Source organism: Leucopleurus acutus (genome assembly GCF_964270905.1).
Source record: "Leucopleurus acutus genome assembly, chromosome: 5".
Lineage (NCBI taxonomy): Eukaryota > Metazoa > Chordata > Mammalia > Artiodactyla > Delphinidae > Leucopleurus > Leucopleurus acutus.
In genome coordinates, this window is record NC_139147.1 from 70,611,828 (window position 1) to 70,628,058 (window position 16,231).

General features: G+C 45.9%; 1 protein-coding gene across 1 annotated transcript in view; it reads right to left on the minus strand.

Moving 5' to 3' along the window:
• Positions 1-664: 664 nt before the first annotated feature.
• Positions 665-16,231, minus strand: part of HEG1 (heart development protein with EGF like domains 1) — a gene marked incomplete at its 5' end in the record, with an annotated part of 76,509 nt that continues 60,942 nt past the window's right edge. The window contains 3 exons of the mRNA XM_082839584.1: positions 665-1,261; positions 3,826-4,000; positions 7,836-7,923. Of these exons, the coding sequence (XP_082695710.1) occupies positions 1,112-1,261; positions 3,826-4,000; positions 7,836-7,923 (413 nt within the window). The 3' untranslated portion in view covers positions 665-1,111. The remainder of the gene's footprint in view (positions 1,262-3,825; positions 4,001-7,835; positions 7,924-16,231) is intronic.

Below are 16,231 nucleotides of genomic sequence, written 5' to 3' on the forward strand. Positions count from 1 at the left end.
CGGGGCTACTAGCAAAGATGCCGCACTAGTGGGTAAGCAGGCTCACGTGTGGCTCCAGCCCAGCTCCGCATTCTTTCTCAGGAACCGCACGCCCGGCTTCCCAAAGCACTGGTGTTTCAGAAAATTGAATACGCCTGTTGAGCCCATTTCCCTAACCATGTTCAGCTGCAGCAACAACAAAAGCTGCTTCTCCATTAGTGGTGAAGTACCAGCTCAGACCCAACCTGCATTGAGCTCTCCACTTCTACTCCACATGTAGCAGCCTCGGCCTCAAGGACGGAGGTCAGAGCCCACGCACCATGCAGTGCCCTCAGGGATGGTACCCTTCCACCAGGGCCTTCATCCAGTGCTTGCTGGGCCTCTAACTAGAACCAAATGGAAGTTGTTTTGCCCTGATCCAGATGTAACTGCAAAGGGAAAAAAAAATCCTAGGTAAATGTGTCACCTTGACTAAAGAAAACAAACTGGAATTGTGTGCTGTGCCTCACAAATTTCAGTTCCTCGTTTTGGGGGTTTGTTTGGAGAACGTAGCACGAGACGACTTAGGAGGGTGTGTTAACCTCCAGCATCTCCAAACACTAGTGGTGTGTCCATCGGCATCTGTTGTTCAGCACGTAGCTACTGGGCAGGAAAACAACGAAAGAGCCAGTATTTTGCTGGAAATGAATCACCACATTGAGGCCTATGGACGTGCCCGAGTGGAAGAGGCCTTCGTTCTGGAGCAGTCTTGAGAAACGTCTAAAAGGAGACCTCCCTCCCTACTTTTGCATTTACTAAAGTGCAAACTAAGGAAAACCTGGGTCCTTGCACTGATACCTGATGATCAGCCCTCATTAACAGTCACCCCGAAGCCACGGCCAAGCTGCAGTCATGCGGGGACTCTACCGTACTGGCCCGTGTTCACATTCACAGTAGCAGTGAAGGTGCCGGATGAGCAGCCTGCAGCTCCACGTCCACGGGCTCCAGCTGTCCCCTTCCACTGTGGTCACACCCCCCACGCCCATCCCCTCTCCACTGGCCGCTCAGGTGTGGCTGCACAAGTCCTGGGAGCGGCCGGCGGGAGGTGCTCCGCTGGTGCAGTCGCAGCAACGGGCCCCTCTCTCTGCTGCGCTTAGAAGTAGTCTCTTCTCCTACTCTCATCGCTGATGAAAGACGGGTTATACTGTCCGGGGAAAATGCAAGAATGCCGTGATCCTGGCAATCCAGTGTAGGCCGGGTAGAGTCCATTTCGTTCAAGTTCAGGATTTCTTACACTTGTAGGCTGGTGGCCAAAGAGAAAAGAAGAAAAGTCAGTTTATTATTCTTGGGTTTAAATTTAATAGTTAAGAAAAAAGAAACAATGAATGCTATATTTTGACGAATTTAAGATGGAGGCAGCTATACATAGCAGAGCAAGGTCTGACCTAGAAGTCAGGACCTCCCAGGTCATCTCTTTATGGAACCTGGGATCCCTTTGCCCATATTTTAAAAGTGGGTTTTTAGAAACATTACATAATCAAGAGCAGCCCAGTCATTTTTATTTTATTTTATTAAATTTTTTTTATTTATTTATTTTTGGCTGTGTTGGGTCTTCGTTGCTGTGCGCGGGCTTTCTCTAGTTGCGGTGAGCGGGGGCCACTCTTCGTTACAGTGTGCGGGCTTCTCATTGCGGTGGCTTCTCTTGTTGCGGAGCACAGGCTCTAGGCGCGCGGGCTTCAGTAGCTGTGGCACGTGGGCTCAGTAGTCGTGGCTTACAGGCTCTAGAGCGCAGGCTCAGTAGTTGTGGTGCATGGGCTTAGTCGCTCTGCGGCATGTGGGATCTTCCCGGACCAGGGCTCGAACCCGTGTCCCCTGCATTGGCAGGCGGATTCTTAACCACTGTGCCACCAGGGAAGTCCCAAGAGCAGCCCAGTGATTTTAGACCAACGCAGGAAAAGACTTCGGTTAACTATTATCTTGATTATTATCAAGAGTAATTATTATCTGATTATCATTTTGACTTTTAAAAAAGAGTTTCTTTGCGAAGCACAATGGCTTTAAATCCTCTCTGGTATTTAGCAGAAAGCTATTGTCCCTGCTGAGAATGGGGAACTGACCTTCACAAGACCACCTGTCGGAGGTGGAGTTAGGACCCCAAAGCAGGAGGCCAGCTGATTCTCAGGTGTCTCTGACCAGATCCCAGCTTAGTGGGTTGTGACTACCTACCTAACGCAAAAGGAGCCCCTGGGGAAGGCCCTGGCTACTTTGAGGAGGCCCTCCTTCAGGGAGAAATGTCGGCTTATAGAAACAAAACACTAGTTTCCGCTTATTATAATGTGGATCCCAGGAGAGCCCAGTGTACACCTGAGGCCACTGTGAGGGACAGCCCACGCCCTCAGGTGACAGCTTAGGCTCTGCTTCTATGGACTGCTCAGCATACTGTCTGAAATGAAAATGGGGTTCACGTAAGTTTGTGATTGCATCTACTTAAGACAACTCTTCAGCTAATGGCCTGGGAACGTGCAGCAAACGTGGGTCCTGTGATGCTGTAGGCCTGTCAGTTGCTCTGTCCTGGTGCTGCCTGGGGGCTGAGGAGCCCCTAGTGAAGGTTGTAAGTGTGTGGGTACCCCTGGGAGAGATACCTGCTTAGTTACGGCTGCAGTTATCAGAGGAAAAAGACTTTCCTGACAAACAGAGGGTAAAGCAAAGCTCCTATGCATACATATCAACGGAAACATTCAGACTAGATCTATCTTTGTATCCACATTTATCTTTCCCCTTATTTCTTTTTGTTCTTCCTCCAGGCCAGGTTCAAATTTTTCAGAGTTCATTGGAACTACAGCTTCCTTAGCACGAATGCCCCTCCCATCCAAAGTCTGAAAGCGCAGGTTCATCTCCACAGCAACCAGAGTGGTTGTTCAGTCTGTTAACAGGATTGCCTAAAGCTATTAAGTCCCTTGAAACCTCAGGGCAAGGTTTCACGTTTACTGCTATACTTCTAAGCTCCGTGAGGCAGGAGAAGTCACTTGCCAGCTGTTTGTTTTTCAGCTCAGGTATCACCGCCTGTGTTTGCTTTAGGGCTGATGCAGTGTAACATGAAAGAACTGAGCAGGCGTGGGAATATGACATGGGTTATTCAGTGTGGGACAGAAGAAGCAAGGGTTCAAGGTGGTCTCTCATCTTTCCAAATGATGCACTCCAGGGCTGGACATAGCAAATTATTAAAGACCTATTGAATCTTCCAAACCTCTGACAATTCAGGATGACGCTGAATTGTTCTCTTTTATACCTTTTCCCAATCCCTCGGTTTCAACTACCCAGCCGCATGATGTAAAGCATGGCAGACAAGAGATAAGAATGAAAGGGCCAAAGGCTAAATATCATGAAATTCTTTCTCCATCTTTTACCTTCCAATCCTGTAACTTAACAGCAAGTTCAGTGACATGAAGGTTATTGCTGCAACCTCATAAAGTACATACCGTGCTCTGTGGAAATACTCTTCATAGCTCAATGTTGAAACTAATAAATCCCATGCAAATAGACAGTAAGTAAATTGAATATTAAACTATGTGAATAAGAGGCGTAGGTCACCATTCTTTTTAACCTTTAATGAGCTGGAGTGCTTTTACTACAACAACACAGAATCCGTTGGGAGTTCTCTGGTCGCCTAGTGGTTAGGATTCCGGGCTTTCACTGCCGTGGGCCGGGTTTAATCCCAGGTCAGGGAACTGAGATCCTGCAAGCCACGTGTCGAGACCAGGAAAACAGAACAAAACAAAAAACCCCAAAACAAACAGAAAAAACAGAATCCCTTTAATTCTCCGAGGAAATTGGAGCTGGGAGGTCACTGGGCATGGGAATACACACCGAGTAATACACATCCGTCATCTGGAGGAGGTTTTTGGTACTTCCATTCTCATGCATTTCAATAGCTTCTCGGCCCCATTCTTGTGAGCGAGGGTTCTTGGGGTACTCAGCATATGGGGACATTTGGAAATCCCCACTTTTGAAGATGAGCTTGCTTATGTCGTTTTTATTCTTTCTGCAAGGTAAAAAAATTGTGAAAATTGAAATAAGTCCTGTGAAGAAATGCTAACTGTGAAAGCACCATCTGGTTTTCTGCAAGGAAAATTAGACCTAAAGATACCACTATGCATTTTTGTAGCTGCCCACTGAGGAATGTTATTATTGTTGTTATTATTTTTAGTATTTGCTTATAAAAACGCGATTAGGTGCAAAAAAAAGATGCAAAAAATCTTCCAACCCAAAGGGGCAGGTGATCGTGGGTAGAGGGGACAAAGACAGCTGCAGTGGAGCAGATTTAGACTGTTCTGGGGGACAGACATCGCTGCACCGTGGGGTCAGCCAGGGAAACGAGCGTCATAAATTCAGAAGATGTTGCAGCGGGAAGGGCCTTTAGGATTCTTTAGTCCAGCAGTTCCCAACCTGCTTGAGGAGCTCTGGGGATGGGGCAACTCTGGCTCTGTGAAGGATGTGACTTGTCCTGGGGTCACAGTTGGCTACTAGTAAAGCTGGGGCTAGAATTCAGGCCTCCCACTCCCCGGCCACTGCTGTTCCACTGCATGAAGCTACTTCACGAACCATGAAAACAGTATGTTTTGTTTGCAGAAAGGCCCACCTGTGTACATACCCATACAGACTCTCATGTCAGCGGGGCAGGGAAACCCTAGGACAAGTTCCCTAGTGGTGAGAGTTCTCTGACTGGAAACTGTTGGAGGATGTGTTATTCACCTTCTGTAATGGGCCTCGAATCAGACATTTTTAGTGATATTTGTCCTGGGTAAGATAATCTGGAGTTTCCTCCGTCTATACCTCGCTTTCCTGTAAATAAATGTTCTAGGGAGCACCAAATCATTCAGGATCTTAAAACCAGATGTCCAGCATGGGGCTTAGGCGTTGTCCCTTCTTTCAAGTTGAGAACAGACCTGCCATTGTGTTGCTCCCTGGGGGCTGGAGCATCTTGTCTCAAACAATGGCTTACTGATTTACAGTGACCTTCTCCCAGGGACCAATAGTCACAGGCTCTCTTTCCCCAAATGGCTACACTACCTGGTACAGGACACTGAGCGGATAGGAGGCTTCTGTCTCCTGGAGCACTCAAAGTCTCTCTCTCTAGCTCCTAGTCTCCTACCCAGATTTTCATTTCCACTCACACAGTTTGTCTCTGATGCTTTGATTGCAACATTGTGAATGACAGGCATGGGCTGAACCATGAGGCCTGCGTCCCTGGATGGGCAGTTGGAGCAGCTAGCTCTCTGCAGCATTCCTGGAGATAGAGGATATCTTAGAGGATATCTTAAAATGTCCTTCAGGTCAATGGTTGAAAAGATAACTTGCTATTTTGTAGGTCCCCTCCATCTGCTATGTCAGGATAATTCCTGCCATTTATTATCATCTAAATCAAAAGTCTGAGTTTTCCCTTATCTGAATAACCACAGAGAAGGGAACCAATTCCTTTCTTTTTCTTCCTTCTCCAATCGAAACCCAGTCCCACTGCTGCCCAGGAAGCCTAGAGCCAAGTTTACTACTGTCTGCTCATCCACATGCCTGCCCCCTCTCCACTGCTAAATATTCCAGGCAATCCCTTTCGTCTTTGTTTGCTTCTTAATTTTCCCATTTAAAGTGTAAAAGTCGGGCTTCCCTGGTGGCGCAGCGGTTAGGAATCTGCCTGCCAATGCAGGGGACATGGGTTAGAGCCCTGGTCCTGGAAGGTCCCACATGCCGCGGAGCAACTAAGCCCATGCACCACGACTACTGAACCTGTGCTCTGGAGCCCGCGAGCCATAGCTACTGAGCCCGCGTGCCACAACTACTGAAGCCCACGCGCCCTAGAGGCCATGCTCCGCAACAGGAAAGGCCACTGCAGTGAGAAGCCCGCGCACCACAACGAAGAGTGGCCCACGCTCGCCACAACTAGAGAAAAGCCTGCGTGCAGCAATGAAGACTCAATGCAGCCAAAAATTTTATTTAAAAAGTGTAGAAGTCAATGGTTTTTAGTATATTCAGAGTTGTGCAACCATCAGTTGTGCAACTTTGGAACAATGTCATCACCCCAGAAAGAAATGCCACACGCCTTAGCCATTACTCCCCAGTTCTCCCCCTGCCCATCCAGGCCTAGGCAACTGACAATCTACTTTCTGTCTCTATTTGATTTGCCTATTTTGGACATTCAAATAAATGGAACCATACACATGTGGTCTTTTGTGACTGGCTTAATTCACATAGCATACTATTTTCAAGGTTCATGCATGTTATAGCGTGTTTCAGTATTTCATTCCTTTTTACGTCAAGTAATATTCCATTGTATGGATATATCACATTTTGTTTATCTGTCCATCAGTTGATGGATATTGGGGTTATTTTCACCTTTTGGCTATTACGAACAATGCTACTATGAATACTTGTGTACGTGGTTCTGGGCGAACACCCGTTTTCATTTCTCTTGGTGTAAGAGTGGAAATGCTGGGTCAGATGGCAATTCTGCTTAACGTTCTGAGGAACTACCAGACTTTTTCGAAGTGACTACACCATTTTACGTTTCCACCAGCAGCGTCTGAGCGTTCTACTTTTCCCACATTCTCACCAACACTTGTTATTTTCTGGGTTTTGTTGGTTTGTTTTAGTAGCCATCTTAGTGGGTGTGAAGTGGTATCTGATGTTAGTTTTGACAGCATTTCCCTGATGGATAATGACATTGAGCATCTTTTCATATATTTATTGGGCATTTGTGTGTCTTCTTTGGAGAAACGACTATTCAAGTTCCTTGCCCACTTTTAATTGGGTTGCCTTTGATAGGGACAGAGTAAAGGGACAAAATAGGTGATTAAATAGTTAATCCCACTTAAAAAAAAAAGCATGGGAGACCCCTGTAAGCTAATGATCACTCAAGAAAGCAGGTTTACTTAACCACAAAACCAAGCTGGCTTGCTTAGCAACAAAACCATGCCACAGAAGCTTGAGACATGCCCCCAAACAGTAAAACAACGGTAAAATGAGACCCACATCCTGCCCAGTAGGTCAGTAAGTTAATAATTCCTAGGACACGCTCCTTTGCATGCACTACAAACAAACATACGGGGAAAACATGACATTATACTACAACCTGAGATGATTTACCACTTTTAGCATATGTTACCACCCTTCTGCTTATTTAAATAGTGCCATGACAGTCCCGGCTTCACCATGTAGGGACAAGAAGACTCCCCCGCCTGCTGTGGAGGAGCTGATGATGGAAGCGTGACGTCCACTCAACAATGGTCCTCTCCCCCTCCCCGTTCTTCCTTTGATTATAAAACTGGAGCCCACTAAGTTCTTAGTGTGGCACCCTCTTGCCCACAGGCTTGTAAACCTCACAAGCATCCTATTCTGATAAATCACTTCTTATCTATCACTTTGCTGAATCCTTTCTGCACCAAGACATAAGAACCTACGCTCTACTAAGTCCCAAAATGCGTTCTGCGGTTTCACCTTCTTACTCCTGAGTTGTAAGGATTCCTTGTATCTTTTAGATGATGATTTGCAAATACTTTCTCCCCTGCTGTGGGCTGTCTTTTTCACTTTCTTGATAGTGTTCTTTGGAGCAGAGAAGGTTTAATTTTGATGAAGTCCAATCTATCTTTTTCTTTTGTTGCTTGTGCTTTTGTGCTCTTTTAGTAAAACTCCCATTTGCTGTCCTTTTCTTTCCCAGATGGTACTACCTATCATGAATTTCCCTTTTTCCTTTTTTTAAATGGTTCAGTCATTCATTACGATTTAATACTGTAAAGCACCCCAGACATTCTTTAAAAGGGGTAAAAATGACCCCTGCTTAGCACAGGCAAAGAAGGAGAATTAAAATGCGGACTCTTGGCACTCACCTGCAACAGGTAACAATCAGTGCGATGCCCAGGATGAGTAGAAGCCCACCTCCCGCTGCTGCGATCACCACAGTGATGAGCTGATAGGCTAAACAGGTTTAAAAAGGAAAAAAGTGGATTGGTAAGAGGGTAATGAATGAATAAAGGAATACCAAAAAATGGTCCCCTTCCCCGCCCCACGGCTACCCCACGCCTCAGCTGGTGACCACTTTTCATTTTCTGGGCCCCCAGCAAAGGCTGCTTGGGACTAGCTCTGCATTTTCTCAGTTGAAGGGGAGCAGATTGTACCATCCCCAAATATGCCTCTTTGGTCTATTTATTATTTTGAGCTGATATTTTTGAGAAACTGCAGACACAGAAGAAATTCTGAAACCTGAGTATTAAGTACCCATTTGTAAGGGAAATTTACATTAGAAAGAGGCTTGTACCAGGAAGAGAGCTAATACCACAGATAACTTTTTCACCTGAGAGACTTATCTGCTTGGCACACAACCTTTGTGTCCCAAACATTTCCTCTTCTCACTTTCCTGTAAATTGCATTTTCCCCTTTGAAGCCCTAGACCCCTGGCCCTTTCCTCAGCTCAGGAGGGCGTATGAGCCTCAATCATCTGGCTGCCTTTTGAGTCTCATATCTTTGTGGGGCTCCCGTGTGTATGTGCATAATTAAAATTGTTTTTTCTCCTGTTACTCTGGCTTTTAATGGGAGTGGGGAGGGGGTGTCAGCCAAGAATCTAGAAGGGTAGAGGGAAAATGATTAGCCCTCCTCTATGCTATTTTGAGCAGAGTTTCTCTTTCTCAGCCACTCCTAGAATGGGGGCTCCCAAATTCTACCTGCAGACCAGCCCGATGACATTGTTACCAATCCACGCTCAGAAGAGAAAAATAAAAGAGATGCATACATTTTTCAAAAACTAAACTCTTTTGGGTTGTTTTTCCCTAGTTGTAATACCTTCTAAAATTTGGTCCTTCCGACTTTTTTTCCTCACTTAACACAGACGCATTTTATCTTGTGTAAATTATGCCTCCAGTAAAGCTGCTTTTTAAAAAGTAATTGGAAAAAAAGAGTATTTTCTTGGCTACTTCCCACCCTTGGTGGTTAATTGTTTTTTAAAAGTTGTGAATTGATGTAAAATTTTTTAAATTTGGTTTTAGGTTCTTACTTGATAAAATAAAAAGAAGGCAACCCTAGGTTAGATTCCACAATTTTATAAGAAATATTACCCAGAGTCTGGGAATCACTGCATAAACCATGGTAGAAACTGGGTAGTCTCAACACATACACATTGAATTTAATTACCAGAAATTAGCAGTCATATAAGCAAGCACAGATCATATATAATAAACAATATTAAAATTTTAATTAATTGGTTTTATACCTATGTATTTCTGGAAAACATATTTTCAATAAAATCTATTAAATATTCAGATTGTTTTTTGCTGTGGAAATATGATTATAATTGTGCTCTCAGGTTGTAAGGTCCAGGATGAAAAAAAAAGAGCCGATGACCAGGTTTTCTATAGTAAATTAGGATGGAACCATACTCTCTAGGTATTCAGGTAAAGTCAAAGGATAACGCACAGGGCTGACAATGAGCGGACTGTGAGAGAAGAGCAAATACAAGTCATGCAACCATTTACCTGTCCTTTCTTGAAATAAATAGCACAGAAACCTGATCACTGTGAAAAACCATCAGTATTAAGATATCCAAGAAACAAAGCCACACCAATGAGTTAATTCTCTCCCTCACCTCCTGACACATCTACTCAGGCTTCATGTTTTAAAAAGTGAGGACAAAAGACAAATCTCTTGAATTTGTCGACTTCCCTTTATCTCCACCAACACTACCCTTAGCCACCATCGACTGCTGACCAGACAACTGTCATCACCTCCTAACTCACGCTCCTGTGCCCAGTCTTGCCCACTCACTCCAAACACCAAATCTGACCATGCCATTTCCCTGCTTCAAAAAACCTACAGAAGCTCCCATTGTTCCTAACCAGAAACCAAAGTCTAGTTCTTGCTTATCCCTCCACACCAAGTTCATGTTTTCTCACTTCCGGCAAAACAAGTGAGCAGTCATTTTAGAAGTGACCCTTGCAAGTTGCTGCAGCCGTGGCAGGTTCCCCTTTGAAACAAGCACCTGTGTTGTGTCTAAAAAGAGACAAAGGCAGTGTAGACCAGTGCTTTCCAAACTATCTGTGGTCAAGGACCAGTTCTTCTTGGCCTGTGCTTTTGGATATTATTTTTAAATGAAGAAAATAAAATCTCATTTGTTCCTCTTGTCCTTCCCCCCAGGCACCAGCTATCATGAATTTCCTTCTCTCCTTTTTTTAAGGCATCTACTGCAGACCAATACTTCCGTAAAACACAACAAAGCTATTTATTTTACAAAGGATCCCATGCTTGGGTGTCACAGCCATGTCCGCATAAACGACTCTAAGTGCTTACTCTCCGTTTCTTTATCATCTTGTCGCCATCCTGTCCCAGTTCATAGTTCCCACACTTTGAGGGGTGCCGTGTTATGAGGTGGTTTGATATGTTTTCAGGTCCCGTTGTTTGTGACAAGAATGAAATTGTTTTTAAGAATGAATTTATTGGGGAACTCCCTGGTGGTCCAGTCGTTAGAACTTGGCACTTTCACTGCCGGGGCCAGGGTTCAATCCCTGGTTGGGGAACTAAGATCCCGCAAGCCACTGGGCACGGCCAAAAAAAAAAAATGAATTATTGTTTTGATATAAAAGTGAAAATGTATTTCAGGATGTCAGCATCCACATCTGTGGCTGCCGACAGCACTTACTAGTGCTGCTGGGGGCTTAATAAGAACCTATGAAGAAGCAGCATGAACGAGGGGACATTTAGACTCTAAAGACTCAGAGTTGGACTCTTGTCCAACTTGTCCAAGGGGACTCTTGTGAGTGTTCGGTCTGGACAAGGCTATCCTTTGCTGATCTAAATAGCTCTCCGAAGACCTTGGGGCACCAGCTCCTCCCATGGTAAAGGGGACTCTTCTACCAGTAGTGGTGGAAGCCGGGCAGCGCAGTGGCCTCACAAAGATCATCTTGCCTGTCAACACGAGTGTCTTGATTCCCTAGCAACATGCTCTGGAAACAAGGATTGTGGTTTTTGCACTGACAGTTGGAAATCTGCTGAACCGTCTCTCCTGAGAACCAACTTGTTGAAAGGTACACCTCAATTAAGTTTGGACTTTATTCCTTTCATCTCCCCTTTCCTGGAACAACAGTGTGATAAATATGTGATTAGCTTGGACTGTTATTTCTTTATTGACTTATTAAGAGACATCCTTGGGCTTCCCTGGTGGCGCAGTGGTTGAGAGTCCACCTGCCGATGCAGCGGACGTGTGTTTGTGCCCCGGTCCGGGAAGACCCCACATGCCGTGGAGAGGCTGGGCCCGTGAGCCATGGCCACTGAGCCTGCGCATCCGGAGCCTGTGCTCCGCACGGGAGAGGCCACAGCAGTGAGAGGTCCGCGTACCGCAAAAAGAAAAAAAAAAAGAGACATCCTGTGTGCTACTGCCTTGTGAAATTATAATTCCCACAGTCAACCTGTGTTAAACAAAATGTTGGCAAAGACCACCTCTTGGTTTCTGAGCATAATTTGCCCCCTTGGAACAAAACACACTGATATAGACAAGTGCTTCTCAAACTTTTCCTGCACATCTGACTCACCCAGAGGACTTCTTAAAACTCAGATGCCTGCTCCCCACCCCAAGAGATTTGATCCAGCAGGTCTGGGCTAGGCCAAGAAGTTGTATCTCCAGTAAGCTTCTGAGGGATGGAGACACTGCCAACTGGAAGGCCACACCTTGGGTGGCACTGGCTTAAATTATGTAGGAGAGGAAAGAATGCTGGACTGAAATCCGAAGACCTCTGTGCACATAAGCACAGAGAAAGCGCCTGGGAGGGAACTCACAAAAACGTTCACAGACTTTAGCACTGCCTCGGGTAATAATGGACTGGTAACTTTCTTCTTCATGTTTTTCTCTATTTCCCAAATTTTATTCATGTGTTTATATAAACACACAGATACACACAACCTCCTCTACATCTAGAAATTGTATGTGTATATATGTACCTATATAATTTACTTTATACACATACATTTCTTAAAGAGTTGTTTGTTGTTCTTTGGCAGCCATGTCACTGGAAACTTGTAATAAGCTTGTGGACAATATAAGCCACAGATCTTTTTCCTCATACCTGTGGTCAAGTCAGCTCATGAACTACAACTGATCTTTCACACTTGAGGACTGACTTTAGATTTACTATGAGGCCACATGACGATGTACAGTGCATGGGACTGTAAATCAACCCCTACTGCAATGTTCACTAGTCCCGCAGGTTCCCTGAATGTTTGTTTATTAAGGTGAGAACGAAGGCCACGTGTGCTGTCTTAGGTTCATCTGTCCTATCCTTCCTACTTTGAAGAGATCCTGCAGGATGATGAACCTGGACTTCTTCACTTACTTTGTCTTGGACATTTGCTGACATTTCACAGTCTTTCCCAAGCAACGGCTCTATCTTTACGTTATTCTTCTTGTGGTTTGATCATAGGTTGGTGTTGCTGTCAACGCTGTTGCCATTTTTCATTAAACCAACCCATTCTGGGCCTTGGTCTTTCCCGGAGGCTATATTTGTCCTTGCTTATATGCTTATTTGGATGGAATCTACAGGACTGTCTGCTTAGTCAACCCCCTTGTGGGAACTGTCCACCCCTCTCCACATGCAGGGTACAGTGGGGTGGTCATGCTTATACATGTAACACCATCCCCAGTCATAGGGGTTTGGTCTGGGAGTAAGCACAAGGTCCAAACTGGATCAATTAGTTCCTTCCCAGGAATCTCATTCTGGGAGAGAGACAGAACCTTCTATTTCAAAATGACTAAGCCAGGGACGCGCACTCGAAGCTCTTTGGTGAGCCTATTTTCCATCGTGAGGCAGAAAGCCTGTGCACGGACCCACAGCACGAGTACAGACAGGGATGAAGACGGATCCATGTTAACGTGTGCTCTGAAAAGAAGGCGCCCACCTCCTGTTGCTGTGACTCTCCACAACTCCCTGATTCCTGCCACTCCTGATGCTGGAATTCCATGACTTACCCCAGAAGCCTTCCAATAAACCACCTTTTTTGTTCAAGCCAGCTAGGTTTATTTACTCCAGAATAACCTTAGTCAGCTGTGATACTGATTTATAAGAAATACGTATCTGTTCCCGGTCCTAGTTCCAAGCACAGCTCCTAAAACCCTGGGAATTTCCTAAGCCTGGAGAGCAAAGGTGTCTTTTGCTATGTTAATGAGGTGACTTTTGGAAAGCCCTTAGGAAACTCCTGGATGGAGGTTGGTTGCCAGGGAAACCAAGCTTGTGATTAGCTGGTTAGAACTGTCGGTCCCACCCCCCCAACCTCCTGGGAGGGGAGAGGGGCTGGAGACAGACTTCAGTCACCAACCGCCAATGATTTAGTCAACCGTGCCTGTGTCATGAAGCTGCCATGAAAAGCCAGAAGGACGGGGTTCAGAGAGCTCCAGGTTGGTGAACGCCGGGAGATGAGGGGAAGGTGCCGCGCTGGGAGAGGGCATGGACATTCCGGGCCCTTCCCCCAACCTGGCCCTGAGTATCTCTTCCATCTGGATGTTCCTGAGTTCTATCCTTTCATAATAAACTGGTAATCTACTAAAATGTTTCCCGAGTTCTGCGAGCCAGTACAGCAAATTAATGGAACGCAGGGAGGTGGGGTCACTGGAACCTCCATCTACAGCCGGTTGGTCAGGAGCACAGGTAACAACCTGGACGTGGGATTGGTGTCCGCTGGGAGACTGGGGTGGGGAGGTCTTGTGGACCGAGCCCTTAAGCTGTGGGATCTACCTGGAGATAGTGTCAGAATTGAGATAACTGGCTTAGTGATGTGGAAAGAGACACATCGGAATTGGTGTCAGAATCGTACCAACCCGTAGGCCTTCCTTTAAAACCCTTGAACTCATTACAGACCTTTCTAGGTGGCCACATTCGTTTTATTTTAAAATTCATTTAGTTCTCTCCCTTTCCCCCTCACTGTGCTCATTAGTGATGTTGGTTAGAATTCTGCCTTTTAAACCTTTCCACTCCTCTTGCATCCTCTTTCCTTTAGCACCCTGTTCACAGCATTCTTTTTTTTTTTTTCCTCTGTACCTCTTGAAATTTGCCTTTCGCACATCTACAGGCTGTAGTGTGGCCATAACACGCAAGAGTAGGTACAGGGCAGCATTCCCCTCTCCCAAGGTTGCTTCCTTTCAGTTCCCACACAAAGTGAGTTGTTTGCTTTTAGCTGCAGGAGACTTCCAGCTGACTTCTGGATAATTAATGATCTCTTCGTCCTCCTGAGCAGTTTGTTACGAGTGACTCTTGCCAGCACATAGCATTTCCACTGGTTTGAGTTCTAAGCCCAATGTAACAACAAGGTGAAGACCATTAAAGGACACTTTCTACACCTGCCACCAGACTGTGGGGTGGGAAGACATGGCAGGAGGATCTTTAAGGTGAATGTCTGGTTTCACCAGAAGAGGATGAAGAGGCCCAGACACGGGGAAACAGACCCCACATCCCCGCTGGCTGTGTGAGTCTCCACTGGAGAGACGCAGGACATCCTAATGGAAAGGATGACCTACAGAAGGACGTGGTGCGGATAAGAAGGAGGGATGGATAAAAATGTCTGCAGCCAGAAAAAGGTAATCTAGGAAAATTATGTGTGTTCTATCATCACAAAGTGACAATAACCACAAACAGAAGAACGGCTTAGAGGATGGGACTGTAAAGAAAGGTTTAAAACTGATGGTAAGAGGGGAGTGGTTAAGTAAATTATGATATGTCCAGAGAGTAGAATTCCACAGAACTATCAAAAGTGGCCTTATAGGGCTTCCCTGGTGGCGCAGTGGTTGAGAGTCCGCCTGCCGATGCAGGGGACGCGGGTTCGCGCCCCGGTCCGGGAAGATCCCAAATGCCGCAGAGCGGCTGGGCCCGTGAGCCATGGCCGCTGAGCCTGCGCGTCCGGAGCCTGTGCTCCGCAACGGGAGAGGCCACAACAGTGAGAGGCCTGCGTACCGCCAAAAAAAAAAAAAAAAGTGGCTTTATAAAATTATGTAAATGAAAACACTGCACAGTTGACTAGGTTTAAAGGCAGGTTACAAAACAGTTTATTCTGTGAGACCCAATTTCTGTTAAAAAGACACACACATACATACCTCTGGTATACTGCTTCCTAAACTTTGATATGTATACAAATCTGCATATTAACCAAATCTAGGGGTCTGGTTAAAATTCAGATTCTGATTCAGTAGGTCTGGAGTGGAGAGGCCTGAAACGCTGCGTCTCTAACAAGGTCCTAGGTGCTGTGGCTTCTGCTGGTCCCACTGACCAGCATTAGTAGCAAGGATATACACCAGGGTATTAAGAGTGATGTGTTTCACGGGTGATAAGGCTTTATTTTAGTTTTCTTCTTCCCTTGTATCTATTTTCTAATTAATTTGGGTTAAAGAAGGAAAATCAATGGGCATGTGTTGTTTTTACGTCATGAAAAGACAAAATTCACTTACTTTAAAGAGAGAAAAAAGGTGAAGCAAACCACAAGGTCATGAGAGATATAATAAAACTGTGAGGAGGAGCCTCTATAAAATTCAAGCGAAGGAGGAAACACGCACACCTAAAAAAGGCTGGAGGGGCAAGGGGCAGTGAGGGACATTGCGACAACAAGTCTGTAAGAATTCTGGGGCCATCGGACGAGTGGCATCAGAGGACAGGACTGTTGGAATCTGCAGCATAAAGAGGCATATTTTACATGGAAAGAAAATTAAAACGAGCAGTGATAAGACAGGTGCAGCCCTGCACTGCCTGGTGTGGGCAGCCTTGCCAGGTGCACAGAGGGGTCCAGCTGGGCCCGCACCGCCTCAGGGACTCGGGGACTTGAGAGGAGAGCTTGTCCTGCCGGCTCCAGTTTGAAGGATATTCTCTATGAGGAGCGACGGGTGAAATCTGGGCACCACTAGAAAGCTAATAGGGACTTTTAGAAAGGCAGGTCAGAGGTTACGCCTGCAGCCAGAATGTATTAGAGCTGGGTGACTCCCAGGAACGTAGGCGTGAGGGAATCGCAGGGCCACGTGCATGGCTGGACAGAGCTGGGCTCCCCGTCTCACGGGTCTTGGGCAGCAGAGGGTGTGTCCCCAGAAGCCTGCAGAGAGCAGTGTTTCTTTTCTATAAAAGATCCAGCCTGAGCCAGACCTCCAAGAAGGCCCTTACTGTCTTTGGTGGTGACAGCAGAAGGGACAGGGGTGGGTGGTGAGAGCTCTGCTCCGGTGTTATCACCATAGGTGGGGATGAAATTCAGGTGCTCCGGTTTCCTTAACCCACAC